The 22,136-nt window shown below is 32.2% G+C and overlaps 1 protein-coding gene across 1 annotated transcript in view; it reads right to left on the bottom strand.

Annotated features, from left to right (window-relative positions):
- Positions 1-19,755, bottom strand: part of LOC118071932 (uncharacterized) — a 35,504-nt gene extending 15,749 nt beyond the window's left edge. The window contains exons 1-2 of the mRNA XM_035091429.1: positions 18,184-19,755; positions 16,596-16,838 (exon numbers count right to left, since the gene is read on the bottom strand). Of these exons, the coding sequence (XP_034947320.1) occupies positions 16,596-16,838; positions 18,184-18,415 (475 nt within the window). The 5' untranslated portion in view covers positions 18,416-19,755. The remainder of the gene's footprint in view (positions 1-16,595; positions 16,839-18,183) is intronic.
- Between the last annotated feature and the right edge of the window lie 2,381 nt (positions 19,756-22,136).

Genomic DNA, 22,136 nt, shown 5'->3' with positions numbered 1-22,136 from the left:
CCGGACTGTCCCTTTTTAAAACGTGGCTTAAAAGCTCAAGAGGTGAGAGAAGGGTAGTAGACAGGGAGTGGGAATAGGTTGGGTGGTTTTCGCAATAAGCGTCTACGTAGCACCATCAAGACTATTTATTTTTTTATTATTTAATTTTTTATCTCGTCTACAATTTTTTGTTATCTTGGCTACTTTTCTCCATTTTTCGAGCTGTGCTAACTGGAAAAAAATATTTATTCACAACTGTTATTTATGTAATTAACGTATCCATTATTGATGATGATGGAAAAGTGAATTATCGAATTCTGCATCCTAAATTGTGCGTTTGAGCGTATCAATTATTTCACTGCGTTGATTCATCTAACTAATCGATAATCAGTCGCATAAAGAGCATCCCTTATTGCTCGTTGTAATTCGCGTCACATTTAAAGCCGAATACAAAATATCGATTGACAAGCAACATCAATATGACAGGATGAATAATTAAATATATATTGATTAATAATTGTCTATTATAACTGTTGCAATGGATGGAGTATGAAAATAAACATAAAAGTGGAAAGAATTGGTAAGCAAAATCATTTTCGGTTTTCAATGTAACGTGACCTGAATACTTTGATTCGGAATGATTCATACACTTGTTTGCAAAGGTTAATTGACTATCAGACACATTTACATTTACAATTCTTGATTGAACCGTTCTCCAGTTTATGGTTAACTGTAAGAGGAAACTCTACAAAATATATCCATTAAGTACAATAGCTTTTTGACACATAAAATTAAATAAATAATCGCCGGATTCTTTTTTTTGCTTTCCTCTCTCTCTCTCTCTCTCTCTTTAATGATAAATTCGTCGTCTAAATGACGATATAATTTTTTGCATATATTTAAAATTAAATATGGAATCCATTTATGTATATTTATATCGGAATATCATTATACCGTGAAGCATTAAAGGTGCGATGCATGAGTTGGTAGCATGGGGAAATGGGAGTGAGTGAATGAAAAAGCAAGTCAGTGCAAAAGAGGTGCGCATATTTCGCGTGCCCGATTCAGCTTGGCCGAGTGGAAAACGACTGACGTCATGAAAAATGACGCCATCAGTGTAAAACGACTTACTCTCGAGCCGTTGACTCCCAACCTCTTGAAATTATATTTTGCGAAAACATCGATGATATTCATGAATAAGAAACCAAAAAATATACTTGTATGAAAAATATTGAATAATGTTATTCAATATATTGTCATAAAAAGTTACAGATATTTTATTTTTGCATTTTTCTCAGAGTAATTGCTTCATGTACGTCATTTCAATCAAAATTGTATTTACGAGTCAAAGGAAAATAAGTAGCTCTATTATATTCACCTGTCCTAGATGATAAATTGATGTAAAAAAAAATATTTTATTTTAAAATGTTTTTTTTATTTTATAAATACCAACTTCATTTACGTGAGATGATTTTAAAACAAATTTTTTATTATTTAAAAATTCTAAAATAAATAAATGATGTATAAAAAATAATAATATTCAATAGATAACAATTGAAACGATTGTTTTGAAATAAATTTGATATTCTAATTTTAAGAATTGTCTTCGCATGATATTGCAATTTTATGTGTTGATTTTTAATGAAGCCATTTTGGAAATATTTTTGTTATTTAAATTTTTATAATGAGAATGAAAAAAAAGTGTATTTGCATTTTATAAAAACAAATTTTGAATGAAAATAAATTTCAATTGATTTTAATACAGACACACGAAGAGAATTATAATAATTTTTTTTCACATAGTTTTTTAGATATCGATAAAGTATTATTTCAGCATCAATGGGTTACCTAACTAATTAATCTTAATGAATTTAATAATGTTATTAAATTGAATTAAATATCTACTCACATTTGATTCGATTTTCATTAAAAGCATAAAGAAATTACGAAAAAAAAAAACGTTTTCTCTAAGACTCCTTTGTAATTAGATTATCTTTCAATTTTTCTTTTGTACACTTCATCTTGATGATTGACAGACTCAGTGTAGAGTCTACGTGATGTTCTAGTTTGCTAGCAAAAATAAATCCAATCAGGAAAACAAAGAATACTTTTCATCTCAAGATAAATTCATTTATCAATTTTTTATCTTAATTCATTACGAATAATATAAGTAATAAATAAAAATTACATGATTGCACAAGTTAGATAATCAGAGAATTTTGATTGATAATTCCGTATGAAAGAATTTTAATCCACAAAGGTTTCCTAAATGTTCCTCAGCGGGGGAAGTTCCCCGACGTTCCCCGCGTAGGCCTACAAAGAACGTTTGAGGAACAATGTTTTTTTTTTAAATTTACCCTGTCTACTTCAAACGTCCATTAAATGTTCTTTACTTGTGAGAGCAATGTACATAATGGAATAATGATATATAGGCGAAAAACTGTAAGACATAAAAATGTGCATAACTTCTATACTGATTATGCTACCGGGTTGATCGAGGGCTGATATGGAAGATGTGAACGAAAGGAAAAAAGTCGATACAAGTAAAATCATAATTCATGCTAAAATTAAAGCAAGGTCCCATTTTACCCCTTTTTAAGGGCCTTAAAATAAATTTTCTTGACCGGTGCCCCGATTCCGTATTTCTACGTATCAAGACGAAGGGAATGAGTGGTCGAACTTGAAAATCGGACAACTTTGATTTTTCGACCCAAAAAAATGGCAAGTGGTACCCCTTTCCATTTTTTTGGCCAAAAAATAAAAGTTCTTCGATTTTGATGATTGAGGGCTCATTCTCTTCGTCTTGCTGCGTAGAAATGCGGAATCGGGGCACCGGTCAAGAAAATTCACTTCAACACCCTTAAAATGGGGTGAAATTGGTTACAAATTAAAAATTATCATCCCCTTAACTTGAAACTTTTATAACTCATGAATGGATGATCTAATAATCATTTTTAGGGACGTTTAAGAAACTTTAGAATCTAAGCTAAACAAACATATCCATAAAAAACGTTAAAAAAATTCTTTTACTCTTAAAATGACCAAATAACTAGACAAACTCCCATAAAAATGTGATTCTTTTCATATTTTAGCGATTTTAAGGGTAAAAGAATTTTTTTAACGTTTTTTATGGATATATCTATTTAGCTTGGATTTTTAGGTGTCCAAAACGTCCGTTAAAACGGTTATTAGACCATCTGTTCATGAGTTATAGGGGTTTAAAGTCAAGGGGATGATAATTCGTAATTTGTATTTAGTGTAACCCGTTTTTAAGGGTGTTAAAGTGAATTTTCTCGACCGGTGCCGAGATTCCGCATTTCTACGCAGCAAGACGAAGAGAATGAGCCCTCAATCATCAAAATCGGAGTACTTTTATTTTTTGGCCAAAAAAAATGGAAAGGGGTACCACTTGCCATTTTTTGGGGTCGAAAAATCAAAGTTGTCCGATTTTCAAGTTCGACCACTCATTTTCTTCGTCTCAATGCGTTGAAATGCGGAATCCGGTCAAACTTTTAAAAAATTAATTTTTTCGCCCTTAAAATGGGGTAAAATGGGACCTTGTGCATTTTTTTATATGTGATGCCTATATAACTCCTAAGCATAAAATTATGATAAAAAGCTTTAGTATAATTTTAGTATATAAAACACACATGCATGATATCTTTTACTCAGCGTCTAAAACAATATTTTAACTGATAATTTTTGCTTCCCAATGTAAATATTAAATTAAAGATCTCTCGAGAAAAAAATATTAGCCTGAAGTCCTATCGATACGTGAGTTTTTTGTAATCTTCCGGGTTCTGGAATTCATTTTCTACGAGTGCATTGAACTGAGTGCAAGTTGATTAAACTCTGAAATAGGTATTTGAGTAGATATCGATGGGCTGTGCTATAAAGCAACTTAAAAATGGAAATAAAAATGGTAAAAGAAAAAAAGCTTAGACATCTTAGCTCTCTTCGGCCTTTTTACGATCAAGAACAGTCGTCTTAGCTCAATTCCGTAGATAGCAGAGTCTGCTCACTCTACCGAGTTTCAGTACAGCTGGACTTTAGTGCAGCAATCTGCTGAGTAGTGGCACATGCAACATTCATCCTTTAGCTTACGTAGGTCAGTGGAACCTGCACTCACATTTTCTTCGCAGCAATTGCAATGACGATGAGAAACCTGACCTAGTCTTACTAGTGAATAACCTATCATTGTTTCAACATAATCGAGATATTGAAGCAGGGAATACAGCTGAGATATCTTGTAAGCTGCCGGCAAAGCTGCCAAATATCGTTTCTGGTCAAACTGCTGACTATATTCGCATATTCCTTCTCAAACATTCACAGAGAGGTTGGTGATGCATCCAATCTACTCAAGCCTCGAGGATTTGCATAGTCTAGATCAATTAGCAATAAACTCATGTTCAATTACCATCCATTTCTAGTAATGGAACACAGGGGATACTTCACTTATTTACCAGTTCGAGAAACTGACATAGCATAAAATATTTATCAATATTCAACGATTTTTCGATTTCGATATTTATAAATTAGAAATATTCATCACTGCCATCAATTTTAATTGCATTTAGGCAAACTAAAAACGCAAATTTTGTGTTTAAAATATATTTTTATAATTGGCAAAGTATAAATTTCAATATTAAATTACTCCAAGTTTATTTTTTAAAATGATTTTTTTCAATTATTTGATATTAAATTAATGGATTTGTTAATTAGAATAAAAAATTCCAATGGAATCAAATTATTTGTGGCAAAACTTTTGATTAAATCAACTGATAAATTTTAACAATAATAATACATTTCAAATAATTATCTTGATTTTGTCATTTTACAAATAAAAGTTGATGGAAAGATATTACCATAAATGTCACGTCGGTTTTTTTTGTAGAAAATAGTTCTCAACCAGAAAATATGCTAATGTTCTTGATCAAATGAGAAAATCAATTTAATCTTAATATTCTATTATTGGTACTGGAACTACGTAATTGTGGACTGCATTGGCAATGGAGTAGGTAACAGCTTGCATAGCACAGCATCAACTTGACTCGGATGAATACGAAAGAGCGGAACACGCACAAGTGTGAGTACACAGCATAGCCATTGGCCAAGGGTGATCGTGTTGAAACATGCTGCAGATGAAATTTCTCTCGGTTTTTCTCGCCATCGGGCTCTGGCAAATGACTCGCTTCGATGCTTGTTAGTACCAAGTTACAGAGGCTTCATGAATGTTCTGCCAAATTGAATTCCACGTGCCTACGAATTTGTCTTTTTTCCTCTCCACATTATTTACCTATTTTTTTCACGTTTTTATTTTCTCTCGTAGTCAACTAACTATCCACGGTCTGCTGGAAGAAAGGTCAATTTTACAGTTATCGTTCGATACAGACCATGTTGGACTTTTGATTATACTTTCCTTGTCTTTAGATTGGGATAACAGTATTATTTGTTTTCTATCCAACGACCATTGGACTATTGGTGAACACAGAGAAGGAATTCACATACACTGCAATACCCTGAGCGTCGTATGCGTGCTTTTGAATACATTATTCATGTGAATTTACACGACCTCGTGAACTACTGTATATTCTAGCGTGTACACGAAAACGTGCAAGGCAAGAAATCCTTATGTGTACCCACAGTTGAAACAAACGGGCTGGCTAACGTACGGTTTCTTCTATACCTAATATAGCTCTCTCTTGTTGCTTACTCTATATGTCTCCATACACTGCAGTTCCCAAGTAAATCCAGGTGAAAATATATCCACCAATAGGAACCGTATTTATTTTTATTTGTTTCTTACCATTTCTTCCAAACGATGCTGCTGTGATTATTTATGAGTCAAAGGAAAAATTCATGGCGTTGATTGCAAAATAAATTTTCTTAAATTTCTCTTCGGATAAGAATAATAATATATGGCTTTATATTTCTTCAATTTCATTGTCGTCGAAAAATTACAAAAGAAAAATGAAAGACAGGTTACTTTATGAAATGTCAATCCAAGTTTCTTAATAGTAAACATAATAATTTCCTTCAATATTACATTCTCGTTCTTCTTGACACAATAATAGAAGGCCTGAGTGCTTGAAAGAGAGTGATTTGATTTCCTTGTGTAAAATTTGTATTTATATTTTTTGTAATAATTTAATCCCCATTTTTCTTTAAATATTATTTGTGACGTTATGAAATTTAATTATATATATACATATTGTGTAACTTGAATAAATATATTTTGTATCGATAATTTATTTTTTGATATTGCAATAAATTATTTTAAGTGATATATAGTTGATTGAATTTCGCTAGGTGATTTTATTCTTTCAGAGAAGCTGTTACATTCTGAGAGCCTAAGGGAAATTTCAAAACGTAAAAAAAATGTAAGATAAAAAAATGAAAAAAAAGTGCTTGAATCCTTGCGAGATGGATGCAGAGAGCGACTGCATTGCCCTAGGGGACAGCGGCAAAACTTTCGTCCGCCATAAAATATGAAAACGCGATTACTTGAGCCTCGTGCTTTACACAGTTGGAGCTGCCTGAAGTAAAAGCTGAACAAGTAGACCGAATGAAATGTTCACATCGAATCTAATTTATTCAATGTAACATTTTCTTTGTATGTACTTAATAAATTCGACAACTGGTATTTTGAATATTTCTATTATTTTATCTGTTGTAAATTCTCCAATAATCGATAGTCTGATACAATACTGACTGTCACTACTGCGCATTTCAAGTTCTGGCAATCGTGTAAATTTTACAGAAAACTCATATGCTCACTTCTCATCATGTCACTAAAAGGTTTTCAATAATTATGTTAATTGCCAATGATGCCATCAACTAATTAAGATGATTAGCACCCATGAGACAAACAAAAAGAATCAGATAGTCTAGCAGCTCAGCAGTTGAAGCAAACTTATTCCATCCTAACTTTACAAGATACTCAATTCCCGCCATTTCCCTCGCTATTTCATTTCTTCCCTTGTGCTTCTCTTCCACCAATTAGCTAATGCGAATTTCATGAATGACATGAACTCTGCGGCAATCCCTTGACATGCTGATTTATGTTAATCACTTGAAGAAATAAAATAATATTTAGAAAACATTTTCACATGTGATTCGGTGGAATGAATGTGTAATCATTTAATCACTTTGCAGATCCGCTTTTCGGAATTAAACGCGAATGAAATCCTGGTTAACCATGTTGGAAGGAGGATACGGATGGAGAGCTAGATATACCCTACTCTGTTCAGACTGTCCAGGACCACGTAATTTGATTACTCCAGCCACGACAGTGATTCGACGGGAAAATACGTTAGCAGCTTCGTATTTTGCTCGTTGTACATCAATTCTGAATTACATAAATGTAAGATATGCTTCAAAGTTGTGTTAATATCAATTTTTTTCTCGTTTCTCCTATAGGATTTGTTTCCATAGAATTCCATAGACTCGTTTACACTATAGTGGATTTTTTTATCAGTATTTTAGTATCAGGGGCGTGAATTAATATTAAAGTAGACTTAGTTTTTAGAATAAGCTCATCTCTTTAAAAATGACTGGGTTTTCCTACATTATTGTACACAATATGTATAGTCCACATTACAGTATTCATACTTAAAATAATTTCATGTAATGGGGAATAATACAAAAAATAACTTTTAATAAGATTAACTGATGATTCAAAACGTCATCCGATTCAATTATTGATGAAAGTTCAATTTAGCATAATTGAATTAATAGTATTGCTGGAAATAATTCAATTTGATTAATTAATTATTTTATTGCAAAATTTTCTGACTCCTGCAGTAGAAAAAAAATCATTTGGTATTCATCCATACATTAAATTAACTTCAAACTCGGTAATTTAACTCTACTAAAAATGCCTGAAGTATTGAAAAAAAAAGTTTAACCTAGAATAATTAATCATAAACCTTCAATTTTCTATCGCAAAAAATTTTAAATTTATTGATGCATATTCTATTGTTTGACATACTTTCAAAAAAAAACTTTTATTTACATAGAATAATACTTGAAAATTTTTTCTTATTATTAATTGTTTTATTTTTTTGCAGGGTCCATTGACTACACCAATTCAATTTCGTTATTTCTGAATGATAGATCAAAGGATTCATGATCAATCTCATTTAGCATGGAGTTATTATTAAATATAATTGGGAAAAGTTACATATAGCTCTTGAAGATCCAAGCTTCTGTCTTAAACTTTCTAAATGAACTTGAACTCTATTTCTTCCGTTGCTTCCATGAATAAAGTTTATTTAATAAAATCAGAAGAGTAATGAGATCGTAAGAAAGAGCAATAAATTCAAAAGATCGTTTGTATAATCAAGATATGATGAAGAGCTGTCATCAAAGGAAGATGAAAAAGAAGACTGTGATAAAATAAGTTCTTAGAGAAACAATTATACCTATACAGTATCGGAAAATAAGACGACAGGGATATTTATATTAATTAGGAAGTAAGAAAATCCAAGAGTTAAAATAGAAGAGATTGGAAAAGCAACAAATCAAGTAAGTTCGCAGGTACCTCTAAACTTTCTATTCCTGTGGCTTTGAAACTTATCAAACAGGATTTGATGTTAGTTTTGCTTCAATACAGTAACAGTCATCATAATTTACCAAAGTCTCGTTACTTTGAACATAAAATTCAGTCAAATTGATGAAAACCGTTGCTTTTGTGCACTCGATAAGCTGATTCGTCAAATACATACGGCTATAACTTGTTTCATCTCAACCTTGATTGAAAGCTCAAACCTCTAACAATAACTGCTAACTACGCCAATTGTCAAACACGCTTGTCAAACGTGAAGTATAGATATCATGAATCAACAGATTTTCAAGTTTAACAAGACAGCGTTCATGATATAATACTACGTGATGAGGGTCTAAAGTCAACCAATTGTTCGTTGACAATGGTTTCGAAAACTTCAGACAACTCGTTGACACTTGAACATTAGAAATTCCTACAACGTTTGTCTTTGTTCTAATTCTCGCTTATTCTAGTTTTCGTCATGAGCACTGTAATCTTTCTTGTATTACAAATCTAGTATTGTAGTCGATTTAACTCCTCATTTGCCATTTTCGCTAGTGTAAATTAATTAACGCTTTATTTCTCTCTTTAAAAAAATGAATATTTAACTGAATCGAAATACTTTGAATTGATTATTGGTATTATATTTAATATTCAAAGAAGAAAAAACGTAAAATTTGTTATAATGATTATTTAATGTATTTTAATGAATGTATTAAAGATTATAGTCATGTATAAATTGATGAGTTGGAGTTGAAAATCATAGTTGATTAATAGAATAGTTTCTAAATCAATTTCCCGATGTCAATCGATATTACTGAAGGTTCCGCTATTTCTCAGTTGTAAAAGCTTTACGACTGTAGACTGTGAGAATCCATTTAAGGAAATAAAGGAGAATACTTCGAAGCCTAACATTTTTATTTTAAAAGAACTAAAAGACATAAATTCAGCTTTGTATTTTGTTGCTTCAATCTCTGTACCACCTTTTCACTATTACTCGTAACCTTTTTCTTATTCTTCTCTCGCGTTTCCTATTTTACTTTTCAACTAGCTTGCACTCTCGTGCTTTCTACGCTTGTATTATTTTTATTTACTTTTTTTTCATTTGCTCTGACCTCGTCCCGGACCTTAGTTAAAGTTCGATCTCGTACACAAGCTCTAGATCTAGAAAAGGGGAAATAGTTTTCTTGCAAAGTTTTAGCCAGGCACGTCCAAGTACTCGGTTTTCTTCATCATTTGTGTGCGCAATAGCACCCGCACTGCTTGTACATAGACTGCATATCCATGAACTCAGGAGCTGCTAGATTCTCTTGTCAGAATTTCCGACTGATTTGAAACTCAAAATCTTGCACACGTGTGAATTTCACTCTAAAGTTTTCAATGGTATTTATATGTGTTGGGAAAAGAAAATTTTACCTTGGTGGTTTTAATAAAAAAAAGAAAAACTTTACTTCAAATAGTGAATACACAAATTTTTTTTCAACTTATTCAAATAACATTAAACATTGGGGATTTCACAAATTCTGTAAAATATCTTTAAAATAATACAGTAAACTCACAACTGGTGTTGTGATTGAGTTTAAATCATTTATACAAAATTTATTTTTGTATCACTGAATTTTTTCTATTCAAAAATTCATTTCTTTTAATTCTTATTTAAAATTCCAAACTAAATATTTCAATACTTCTTTTACAAAATATCCATCCATTGGTCATGCAAAAGAGAATACAATGTTATTCATGAAAAAAATCGAATCTACTTTTATTTACTCTATTTCTTTTTTCTCAAAATAAACCTTCTAAATTTCCAGAAACATTATAACAACGAACGAAATTGAGATAAATTTGCTATCGTCCACAAATTGTAACCATTCGACACAAATCGTACGACGCTTGCTTACACCACAGCGATCAAATCGATTGCATTGTCGCAGTAAATTCATGAGTCCTGATACTCCTAAGGAAACTTATTTTTCGTTTCTACTATCTCTGACATGGTACAAGGCAGCATGCCAGAATATATCAATGGTTCCAAAAGGTATATATCATTCATCAATCATCAATAAGGCAAATCAAACTCGTCAAAGGAAATTTATATTACTCATATTAATCTGTGCTATAGAAGACATCAATATGATAGCTTCGAAATTATTTACACAACTATCACGACTTCAATGTCTGATGTTTGAAGCTACCTGTCATTTGAGGATAAACGCTGGCCTGCCAAGATCCAATGCCATGCTTACTCTCTAGACTACCTTAGAGATCCGAGACTAACATAATGATGAAGCTTAATCCACAGCATGCCCAACCAATGTGTTACCCGGTACTCGGATAGCGCGTGCACCCGGGATTAGATAGTGCACTGAGCTTTTGGTCTATGGTCGAAGATGTTCTTCCCATATTAAATAGGCGCCGTTTTCTCTGATCAGGCGATTGATTTTAGTTTTAAACAGTTTATTTTCAGAATAGATGACACCTATGAATAGAGAGAACCCGTTAAATAGCTCCACAAATGATGTTCTATAATTGGAGACCTTTTTGTTAGATTGGAGATATCTTGGCAATAAAATAAAAACTTTCAATGGACAGATTTTACCTCATATTACTGTAATTTTCGATAAACGTTTCCTTAACGTAATCTATTTCTCTCTCTCTCTCTAGCTTAAGCACTATTGATTTCAAATTGAATAAATATGTTTTATGCTATACCATGTTACATGAATAACTAACTATAAGTATTTTCTTGTCCATTGGTTCTGTAAATAGACACAATTTGCAAGAAGATGGAAATTTCCAATGAAGGAATAAAAAAGTTCGTAAAAATAAGCGATAGGAGACGAGTTTAATTGAAAATAGATTCTGAATTGAATTATATTGTGTAGTTATTTTGAAAGACAACACAATTATTTTCAAGGGATATTGTTTTCAAATACCACAATATTTTCTCTTCATTATACTACTTTGGATTACTTTCTTTGCTGTTTGAATACAAAAGTAGATTTTCTATCTTACATTCGTTGTTGAACATTATCAATGAGATATCTTCTGCACTGAAAGTTTTTTTATTTTGTCGACAATCGAAGCAAAATACCTAATGATTGCCTTGAAAATAAAAAGAAAACAGCTGTATTTTTTCTAGAGAATTTTTTCCACCCGATATGATGCGTTATAGGTATAGTCAACTATTTTGACTGAAAACTTGTATCGATAATCGATGCCAGTAGGTAACTAGAACGATAGGCGTTCTGGATCATCAGACCACCAACTACGATGGTATATAATACTTCTAACTTACTGTCATCTGGTTTCCCAATACCAAAATCATGCAGTACAGTTTCTCTTTCCTCTCCAGTAGACCTTTTTTCGTTTCCTGGCTTCCAACATTTTTCTTATTGAAAAGCTCTATATATATAAATATGTAAATATGTAAATAAATATATATAAAGCATTTCTCTGGAGACCAAAGTGCTGTACATTCCTTTGCAATTGCTATTAGTCAGATGGTCGAGTTAAATAATACGAAAATTTTTGTAGAATACATTCATGAATTTCTGTAGTATACATGTGTCTACGTGTAGGTGAAGTGCAAGTGAGAGCAGATCTGAAGAGTGTAGATACGACAAGCAAGCAGCATATATATACACAGAGATATGAATGTGAGGTATACACATGGCTTTCAGTACTCGTGACCACGAGGCCGTTTATTTTAAGAACTTCTTTAAAAACTCTACTGCACTAACGGGAAAAGCTAAAGGGAAGGAAGACAGAGAGAGCTTTTGCACTCATACCGGCACCTGAAGAAAAACGAAAAGAATCGAGAGGTGAAGAGGTTGGGGTAGAAACGGCTAGAGAAGGAAAAGAAGTACCTAGGCAACTTGCGCCTTGAGCTCCAAACCATTAGACAAATTTTATCTATAGCAGTCGTATAAGTTAGAACTCTTGGTTCCGTTTCCTTTTTTTTCCTTGCTCGCATCTTTCTCTTTTGACTCCCAGTCGACATACAGGTAGCGAGTCTCGACTACTCAGAATTCGCATTTTTTCCTCCTTCTCTATCTTTTTCTTTCGTCGTTTATTTTTTTCTTTTCATCGCTATCTTTTGGCCTTGCCTCTTTCTATGTGAAAGTTTATCGCTCGTAGAACCAACAGGGGAGAATCCATGAAACTTAGTCAGTGAGTTTGGACTTCTCCAACGATGTGGGCTTGGTAGGGAAAAGTGAGAAAGAGGAAGCAATGCGGAAGGTGGACTTATATCACTCTACAAGTCGTCCAATTCTAGCTCTTCCTTTTCTTTAACTTTTTTTAACTTCATTTTCTCATGCTTCTTTTTTAATCCAATTGATTTCTATAACATACTAGTAAGCTATCCTAATTGTTTGAACAAATATCAAGAAAAAGCAAACTCAATGAAATACCAGAAGATCAATTTACACTAAATTTCTTGAAACATTTACAAGGTATGTTTTTCAATGCAGTTGTTTTCGTTGTGAAAGTACTACAAAATACTGCTATGCCAGCTAACTACTCCAAAGTGTACGCTTATTTTAACTAGCAAGCAAGTAAACTTTATTCTGTTGATGTTGTTCATGCTGTTCGTTCTTTTTCATACAACCGTACATCGTTTTTTGAAGAAAATTTATTGTAATTAATGTACACAATCAACAGCAAAAATTTCAACCTGCTAACGTTAATTAACCGTTTTAACATGGTTCAGAAATTGTATCTATTTACAAGAGCGTAAAAAGAATCTACAACGGCATGTGTATTTTATCTTGACATTTCATTGACATATTGAGATAAAGTTAATAAACTGAATACAAAATTCAAAGTCTACAACTCACTGATGTATTGAACTTTGAAATCCATGAAATGTCAGAGTAAAATGCTAGTAAAACAGATATTATATGAGCTCTAAATACAGTATTTTTTTAGTGTTTATATCATAGATTTATTGAGCTTAGCCTCTACCCAAACATATAGCACGATAAAAAAATTCATGACTCAGTAATAAAAAACTGAATTAATACGAAAAATGTATACTTTAGTACGTTATTAATCTCTATCTTTAGTATAAGAAATAATCGATATAATCTTAATTTAACAGTCTAATAAAAGTATATGGTTATTTTTTCAGATATTACTAGTGGGCTATAAATTTAATTTCAATCTAAAAGGGATACAATGGCAAAATGAACGCAAGTGTTCTTGGAGAAAATTGTAGGAAAAAGGAATAGTGGAACAATGCGATCGACACCTTAGCACGTGAAAAACGTAACTTTGTGAGAACACGAGACTGGCTATTTGAGAAAAATCGAGAACAAGGATATACTCAGTAAGAAGCGAATGAAGTTTTCCCTGGGCTGTAACAAAGCCAATTTCATTGGACATTTTACCGCGTCCCCTGCAGGTATATCCAGAGAGACTTCTTGTGATGTGAAATTTTCTCGCATTTTCTGCTCCATTTATATATTATTCTCTTTATTTTATTCTTCAATTTACTGTCTACAGTACAGTTTTATTTAATTGCAAAACATATATTTACTTTAATCATACTTTTATTTAATAAAGTTACAATTAATTATGTCATTCACACATTGTTGTTTTGTTACAGATATACTTTCATTTCATTGAAAATGTGCTGACATTTTTCCCAGAGGAAAATTCAAAGCCTAATGCTTGAATTATAAGCATAGTTATAACGTCAATATCTATCTCACGTTTCGAATGGTTGCATCGATAGATTCATCTCTCAACCGTACCAGTGGCCTAGGGCTACTAGCTGACGCAAACGAATCGTTTATCGACTACTTGATTGTCACAAATCGTCATTGTCGGATATCCCCTCCGATTGGATGATTTTGATGAAAATCCATCACCTGTGATCATGTAATAGTGAATATTCCTTTACATGAAATGAACACTGGCTTTGATAAATTCATTGTATATATATCGCGTCATTGACAATACTTTGAAGTGCAACGAGTGTTATTTGCATACAAGAGAGATGAAAAATGGAAGCAAGAATGAAGGAAAAAGTTAAAAAGGGAAGATAGAGAATTGTTAGGCTAGTTTCGTTGGATTTTATGGCATCCAGCCCAGGTTTAGGCTTCGTGACAAAACTCAACAACCAAGTTCTTGCACTTTAGAACCTACTGCACCATGCGGACAATTTTTTATAACCGCCAACAACTTTGAAATCGGTGCATACCATTTATAAGATATCTTTTAATCGTTACTTTATCATTTTTTAATTGAAAAATAATAATAACAAATGATGGTATCATAAAAAAATTTCTGAATAATAGCATTATCCACAATTCTCTTGAAAGTTTAATAATAATATTCAACTTAACGGTATATGAATATTTTATCGAAAATCATTTTTAGAGAGTTCATTATATAACAAGTATGCTTTTATTGATAGTATAATTTTGGTTAATGTTGATGATGAAGAAATACGAGTAGAGTCTACGGTTGATGATAAATTAAAGTTTCTTCTTTAACTTTAGTACACATGCATGATTTAAATCCTTAGAGAATATTTCTCTTCATTATTGATGCTTTTCACTCTGTACTCTATGCAATTTAAATGAAATTCCATTTTAAAGATTAATCTCTTTAATCTAATCAAGCCACACTTCTAATTAGATAAATATATATTTTAAATATTATTCAAGTCACATTATAACAACGCAATAACTTTTAATCTCTTGATGTTAAAATATTTCAAATTTATTTCAAAAGTTCGAAGATCCGCTTACTACTTCAAGGTTTTAGATACTTTCATTCTCAGAATGTAATTTCCCATAACGATTTCCTACTGTTCAGATTACAATCTGTGAATTACAATTTTCATTATACGAACTTATCGGATATCGGTTGAAATATGAATTGTTCACGTAATGGTGATATTTCAGTATTGGCCACCCGCAATCTTCTTTTTAATTAAGACCTAAAGTCAGTGACAAACATGAGGCCACAGCGCACGCGCTTTCCATAAACTACCTAGTCTTTTCCATAAATGCAAAAATCAATAAACGCTGCAACTTTTTTACTTTAAGCAACCTGTATATGAATCAACGAGATGCACTTAATATATCTTCAATTGGCTGATAGGTAATTTAAACTTTTAAATATCGACAGACATCTCTATTATATCCAAAACATTGAAGATTCGATTTCCATTTAGCTTCCTCGTCGCGTCCAATCGATATATACTAATCGCTAAGAGAAAAGCCGATATTTCATTTCGCTATCGCGCGTGTAACGACGACGAGGGAAACGAGGGCCGAGTTGATAACGATATCATCGGAGATTGCGCGAGGGGGAGACAAGTGACACCAAATAGCCTGTGTATCAGACGAAAAAAAACTAAAGATATTTTCCTCTAAACCTGTCTCAATTGTTCTTCTATCGGAGAAAAACATATTTCATTAGTTAGAAATTTTTTATTTCTGGAATTCTTTGAAAATTAAATTAGTTCGATGGTTGGAACTTTTATCTATATTAAGTCATGAAGGGATATTTTTAATTAGAAGGCAGCAAAATAAATAGTACTAAAAAGAATTACTAAATTATAAAAGAAAAGAAAACCGATAATGATAATTTTTTATATTATCTGAGGAAGAGGAAAAAATTCTTGTTCAGTTATACTTTTAGATTACTAATGAACACGAGAAAATTATTGAGTAGAAAATTCATTGGCCAAGCTGATGAGTTGCCGATACTAATGGGTTTACCGATGACAAGTTAAACCACTGTTTCATTAAACTTAACAGTCTCGTACCTTTCTACTATAATATGTATGCTACTCTCATAGCTATAGCACGACAATGGGCGACTCTTAGACAAGTTTCTAAAACACTTCGAAGCTCATTCGCCAGGAAACGACGATAATCGCAACTTCCACCGCCGATTTTAAAGTCCTACCCTGCTTTTCCAAGTCTATTAAGAACAAAACTTATCTTACTTGTTATAAATTATCAATTCTCGTGAATAAATTTCAACTTAGAAGACTTTAATATCATTTTTTTTCCTTATTTTAGCTTTTCATTCTCTTCAAGAGGCTTACCTTCAGGTTGGTGTGGTGCGTAGATATTTAAGTAGAGACAATCTTCACTTTGATTCTTCAAGTATGGCAGAAGTCGTTCGAGATACTCATGTCGACCGGGTTTTACCTCGTCACGTAAATTTGGCAGCACTTGGGGACAAACTGGAGCAAATTCTTGAGCAAATCTAATATCTCGCCATGGTTGTGGTGATCTTGGTGGAGAAAATCGAAATGGACCTACTGGAGGCTCTGCATAAGGAACACCTAAAAGAATGAAAAAGAGTAGATATGATGGGTTTTATCTGTAACATCTCTCTTACTGCAGTTCGAACATTCTGGGTCAAGTGCAGTAAACGCTTCGCCAGAGGGAATTGAACCACCGAAGGTACACAAAGCTTTCGTCTTTCTACAAAGTTGACAGCTGAGTAAAGGAGAACATTCCCTTGCTCTTACAAATTCTTTTGTCAAGAAGTTTAAATTTTTGGGACGAAAGTACTAAACATAGAAAACAGGAAAAATGATAAGGTAAAAAATATTTAATAGATTTACTAATGTAAATATTTTTTTCCATTACGTTCTAGTTTATTTACCGTTTAACTAAAAAGTAAAATATTAATAAATATATTTAAATATGAATATTTATATTAATATTCATGGTTATTAAGTAACGCTAATGAAGTCTATTTATCATATCGAAGCTATCCAAACAAAATTATTACAATATTTGTTTACTATCTAAACAGTAAAAAATTATTGTGTTTATTTGTGTATCCTGAATAAGCGTTTTGAAATTCAATAAATTTTTCTCTGTTAAAAAAAAAACTCATTTAGGGTGATTTTTTGTCTCAACAAATGAAAATAAATGTATCAATAACTGTTTCCAATGTATTAAATCACATATAAAATATTCTAAAAAGAATATTTGTTTGAATATATATTTTTTAAATTTCAATAAAATAAACTCTCGAATACAGTATACTAAATACGAGTACTTTGTTTTTAAATATCAAATAAAATCATTCCATTTCTCATAGATATACCCTATTTGGTAAAAAATATATTCTAGTACTTTTTTTTAGAGTGTGAAGGTATTCAAACAACCACGAAGGAACGTGCGAATGTTTCAGAGCAGATGGCAAGTGACTATGGAGGTTTGAGCGCGACAGAGAAAAGGAAATAAAGACATGGAACATGCTTGTATCTGAGGGACTGACGAAAATAGGTACATCCAATTCGTCGCTGTCGTTTTTGACTCTTGAACGTGTACACCAGTGATTCTATCCCTCCTTTTTTCGTTATCTATACACGAGAATACTAACACGTGCATTTTGCGCACTAAAAATCACTGCACTCTAATTCATGTTCTATACGCCTAGAACGTGTCAAAGCAAAAATGTAATATAAACATTAAAATGAGGATATCTGTACATGAGGGCTTTAAACTTATGCAGAGATGCTTTAACTATAGGCATTCTGCCAAGAAAAATCTCAACATTCTATAAAATTACTTTTCTATGTTAAAAAAATAATTTTTGTCAATGTCAATAAATATATAAATACATCACAAAATCTACATGACGTGACTTTTTACTCTACGCCATTGACTCACCAAGAAATACGTCGACCAGCTGCAGACGAGGGTTTGTTTTTGGCTGCACAACTAATCCCTTCAATCTTCCCTGTTCGACACGCACTTCTTTCACCATTCTATCATCATCCCAGCCTTGATTATGATACCTCTGGTGCCCGTATTGATTGTAAGATCCATAATAGTCACGATGTTCTGTTAAAATTTGACTGCATGACATTAAAAGAAAAACGATAATTTCCAGTCTGATCATTTTTCTTATTTTCTCTTATCAGTTTTCAATAATCAGTAACTTTACATTTTTCATGTCTTGCCCAACCATTCTACATTGTTTTATGAATTTTTAAACAAGCGTCGCATGTTTATGTTTTCAGGTCAGTTGATATTTCGAAGTTAATGCGGCGACTTTGCTCAACGATTAGCTCTTCAACTCTGGGTGATATTCTTAGCACGCGTAGCAAACAAGGGTGAACGTACGTCGGTTAAAGAGCAGGCAAGAGAGATCGGAGCTTGAATTTGACGCAAATAGAAGACTTGTGTTGGTAAACTTGAAGGCAGTACACCTTTCGTCAAGTCATGACAAACGTTTTCTGAGGCCCAAAGTAGATGGCAAATTTTAAAGCCATCGAATCCACAAAGTTTGTTTGGTTTATGTGAGGTTCGAGCACTGCTGATGTTCTACAGCGTCGAGGGAAAACGGATGAAAACGTAAATTTCACGTCAACCGCAAACTCACGGGAATATTGCAGTTGAGCTTGCGATATAACAATAACTCTGACATGGATTTAATATCAGGAGTAATCTCCACAATACTATCAAGAAAAATTATTTCCTTTGTTTATTGTTAGCTGTCTTTCAGCTTGTTGATGGCGAGTAGAGCATTCAATTGAGTAATCAAGTTGTATTTAATTAGAAAGTAAAAGATGTTGCTCTAAAAGTGATTCCACTGGCTGACGAATTTTCGCTTTTCCTTTGATACCGATGATGAAAGGTCTTTAAAGTACTACAATTAAAGGAATAACCGTGGGAAATCAGCTTGGATTGATTGAATGACGGTACAGCGTCTAATTAATACTCTCCAAATCGTTTATTTTCTTCAAGTGCTACGAAAGCGTTAAAAAAAGCATTGTTTGTGTAAAAGAAATGGGAAAAGGGTATTAAAACGTGCTTAGAAGAGCTGAGAAAATCGTTGAAGGAGTTTAACGTAGCTTTTTCTTTTACACTTTGATATCTTCTGTATCTGTCTTTATTACTACGAACTTAGTCGTATTAAAGACTGTGGGTTTCAAGAGCTTTATCGATTAACCAGGACATTAAAGAACCCCTTAAGAATCCACAAACGATGAAATTGACATACAGCCTTGTATAGCTGTTTTATAATTTCTTTGAACTGATTAAATATTCATTGATTAATTAACGAACCACTTTAGAAGAATTCAATTTCACTGTAAGTTATCACTTCACTGATGGTTTTTTTAAAAACTCAACTCACTTATTATTATTTATTTCACATTATTAATTTATTTAAATTAATTAAAATATATTTATATTCACAGGGCAAATCTTTGAGACAGTTCTCTCGTGAGAACGTTATAAGAACTGAGAGTACGGAAATACAAAATCTAAATTTAAGTTGACGTGAAGATGGGAGCAGCGCCTCAACGTGGTACCCTCGTGAAGTGAACATTTATATTTTTGGTAATAGATAGAGAAATGACAAAGAGGGAAAGAAGAATGATAATTTATAAATTTTCTCGTGGTTTATTTGCTCGTTATTTTAGCATAAGAAGAAAGGTACTTACTACAAGAAATTGTGGGGATAAACTTTAGCATCTTACTAGTGACGATAACAATGGATCTCAAAACCTCGAAGGCATTTCCATCTGATAAATATTAAAATAAGTCTAGACTGATAAGCCAATGCTATCTAATCGACAGCAGTCATCTTAAAATTGACCTTAAAAAGGTGCAAAGTTGAAGATTGTGAAAACCTATCCCTATTGTATTTATATTCTACATTTACATTCTGTGAAAAGATGATAGATGGTCTGTGTTAATTTAGCAATTTCATATTCATTTTTTGATTTAGAGTTAATATAAATATCAATTTTGTTGAGAATGATTGATAAAATTTACTAGCGAATCATTTCTAAAGAAGAATTTTGACTTTGTAGAACTTGATCTAACGTCATTGCATCTTTCAATCCTCTTGAAAACATATTTCCATTTCTTTTATTTTCATTCTCTTACATTAACTCATAGGCGAATCTTTTCGTCTTGTCGATTCTCATTTTTCGAGCCAGTAGCATCAAATCTCGCGCTCGAGATACACTTTGAAATACTTTTTGAGAGAAATGTCGTAAGATACTACGGAATGAGTGGCTTGAAGAAAAATCCTGTTCATATCGATAGAGTTACTATGAGGAAAAAGGAGAAGGTTTGCTCGCCAACGAAGTAAAAGCACGGGTTTTTCCGACAGGAAGACAGAAGAGCAGACATTGGACAAGAGTGTGAGATAGTTGGGAGAATAGCAACGGATATATAGATTCAGTTAACGACTATCTATACGTCGAGTTCAGAAGCGACAGTGCCAAGCAGCTTGCTGAAATCTTCGCACAAAATCACGAAGCAGGAACGTACTCAGACAACCAACTTTCTTTCAAACGTTTTTTATAATTTTATTCGAATTTTGGTCTGAAGTTTTTATTCATAAGGAATCTGGAAAGAGAATTTTCATGAACCCAATAACAAAAAAGCTAGACAACTTTTTTCAATTCTTGATCGATGACAATGAGAAACAATATCCATAATGTTTGAAAAATAATTCATAACTACGCTACTGAAACATACGATTCGTTTGTCTTTTTTACTTTCGCATCTACTCATGTTATCACATTCAATTTCAGAGATTTATACGTTTCTATCCTACTGAGATTTACGGCAAATACTTACGGATAATAGAGGACATTGTATGAGAATGTTTAGTGGTCATTTTTTAATAGAAACAAGTAAAAAAAACAATACTTTCATATCACGACACTTTGAATATTATTTTTTATTGCTATAATGAAATTCGTTTTTACAGCATCTATAAACTCCGTATGAGTATAGGGTCATCATCAAACAATATAAATGCTCTATAACATTATTGCTTGTTAAAAAGAGTTAGAACAATGCAATATGTGATTGTTATTTCTATTTAAGTATCACAAAAAAATCATATTCATATCTATTTATTACTCTTCAAACAGAATATCAATTATATTAATGTAATCTATTAATTCTGACTCCATTGATGGATAAATAAGAATTTTTATTATAGAACTACTTATGTTTCTTCGAAGTCTAGAATTCGTTAATTACATAACAAAATTCCAAGTTCTGTATACAACAGTCTAAGAAAAAAAAATAGTAGCTCACTTCCTCGTTTACTGCTATACTTGTCGCTCTTCGCGTTCATCCAATCTTCTACTTCACGATCTCGTTAAGTCCGCCTTTCGCTTGAGCCTTGTCGCACCAACTTTTAATCGCGTCGAAACTATAAGGTTGTTAAACGTCGAGACCTCACAACTATAGGTGATCGTCATCGTCTCTGTTGTCAATTGCACTCAGGCTATTTTCCTCAACACAAATTCTTTTTTTAATTATTCTTTACTTCTTAGTGGAATAAAAAAAATTTCTGGGCGATACTTTCATTAATTTTGTTCAAAGAAAAAATCCATGAACTTATAACATCAATAATCTAAAGTTGAAGATTATCATCATTCATTTTGAATTCTTGATTACTATAGCATGGTTTTGAAAAAGAAAACTTTATGAAATTATTAATGAATTTCTCTATGAATAGAAAACTTTCTGTTAAATCTTGGGATTTAATTAAATTGCATAATAAAGTTGATAAGAGTTCTAGATCTATTTCTCTTTCAATATTTTTTCTTAACTATTAATCTATGCAATGATCTATACACAAATAC

Source organism: Chelonus insularis, unplaced genomic scaffold (assembly GCF_013357705.1).
Source record: "Chelonus insularis isolate UGA/USDA-ARS -01 unplaced genomic scaffold, ASM1335770v1 contig_88_pilon, whole genome shotgun sequence".
Lineage (NCBI taxonomy): Eukaryota > Metazoa > Arthropoda > Insecta > Hymenoptera > Braconidae > Chelonus > Chelonus insularis.
The sequence above is the reverse complement of the archived record's forward strand: the minus strand, read 5'-3'. Positions and strand labels throughout refer to the sequence as shown.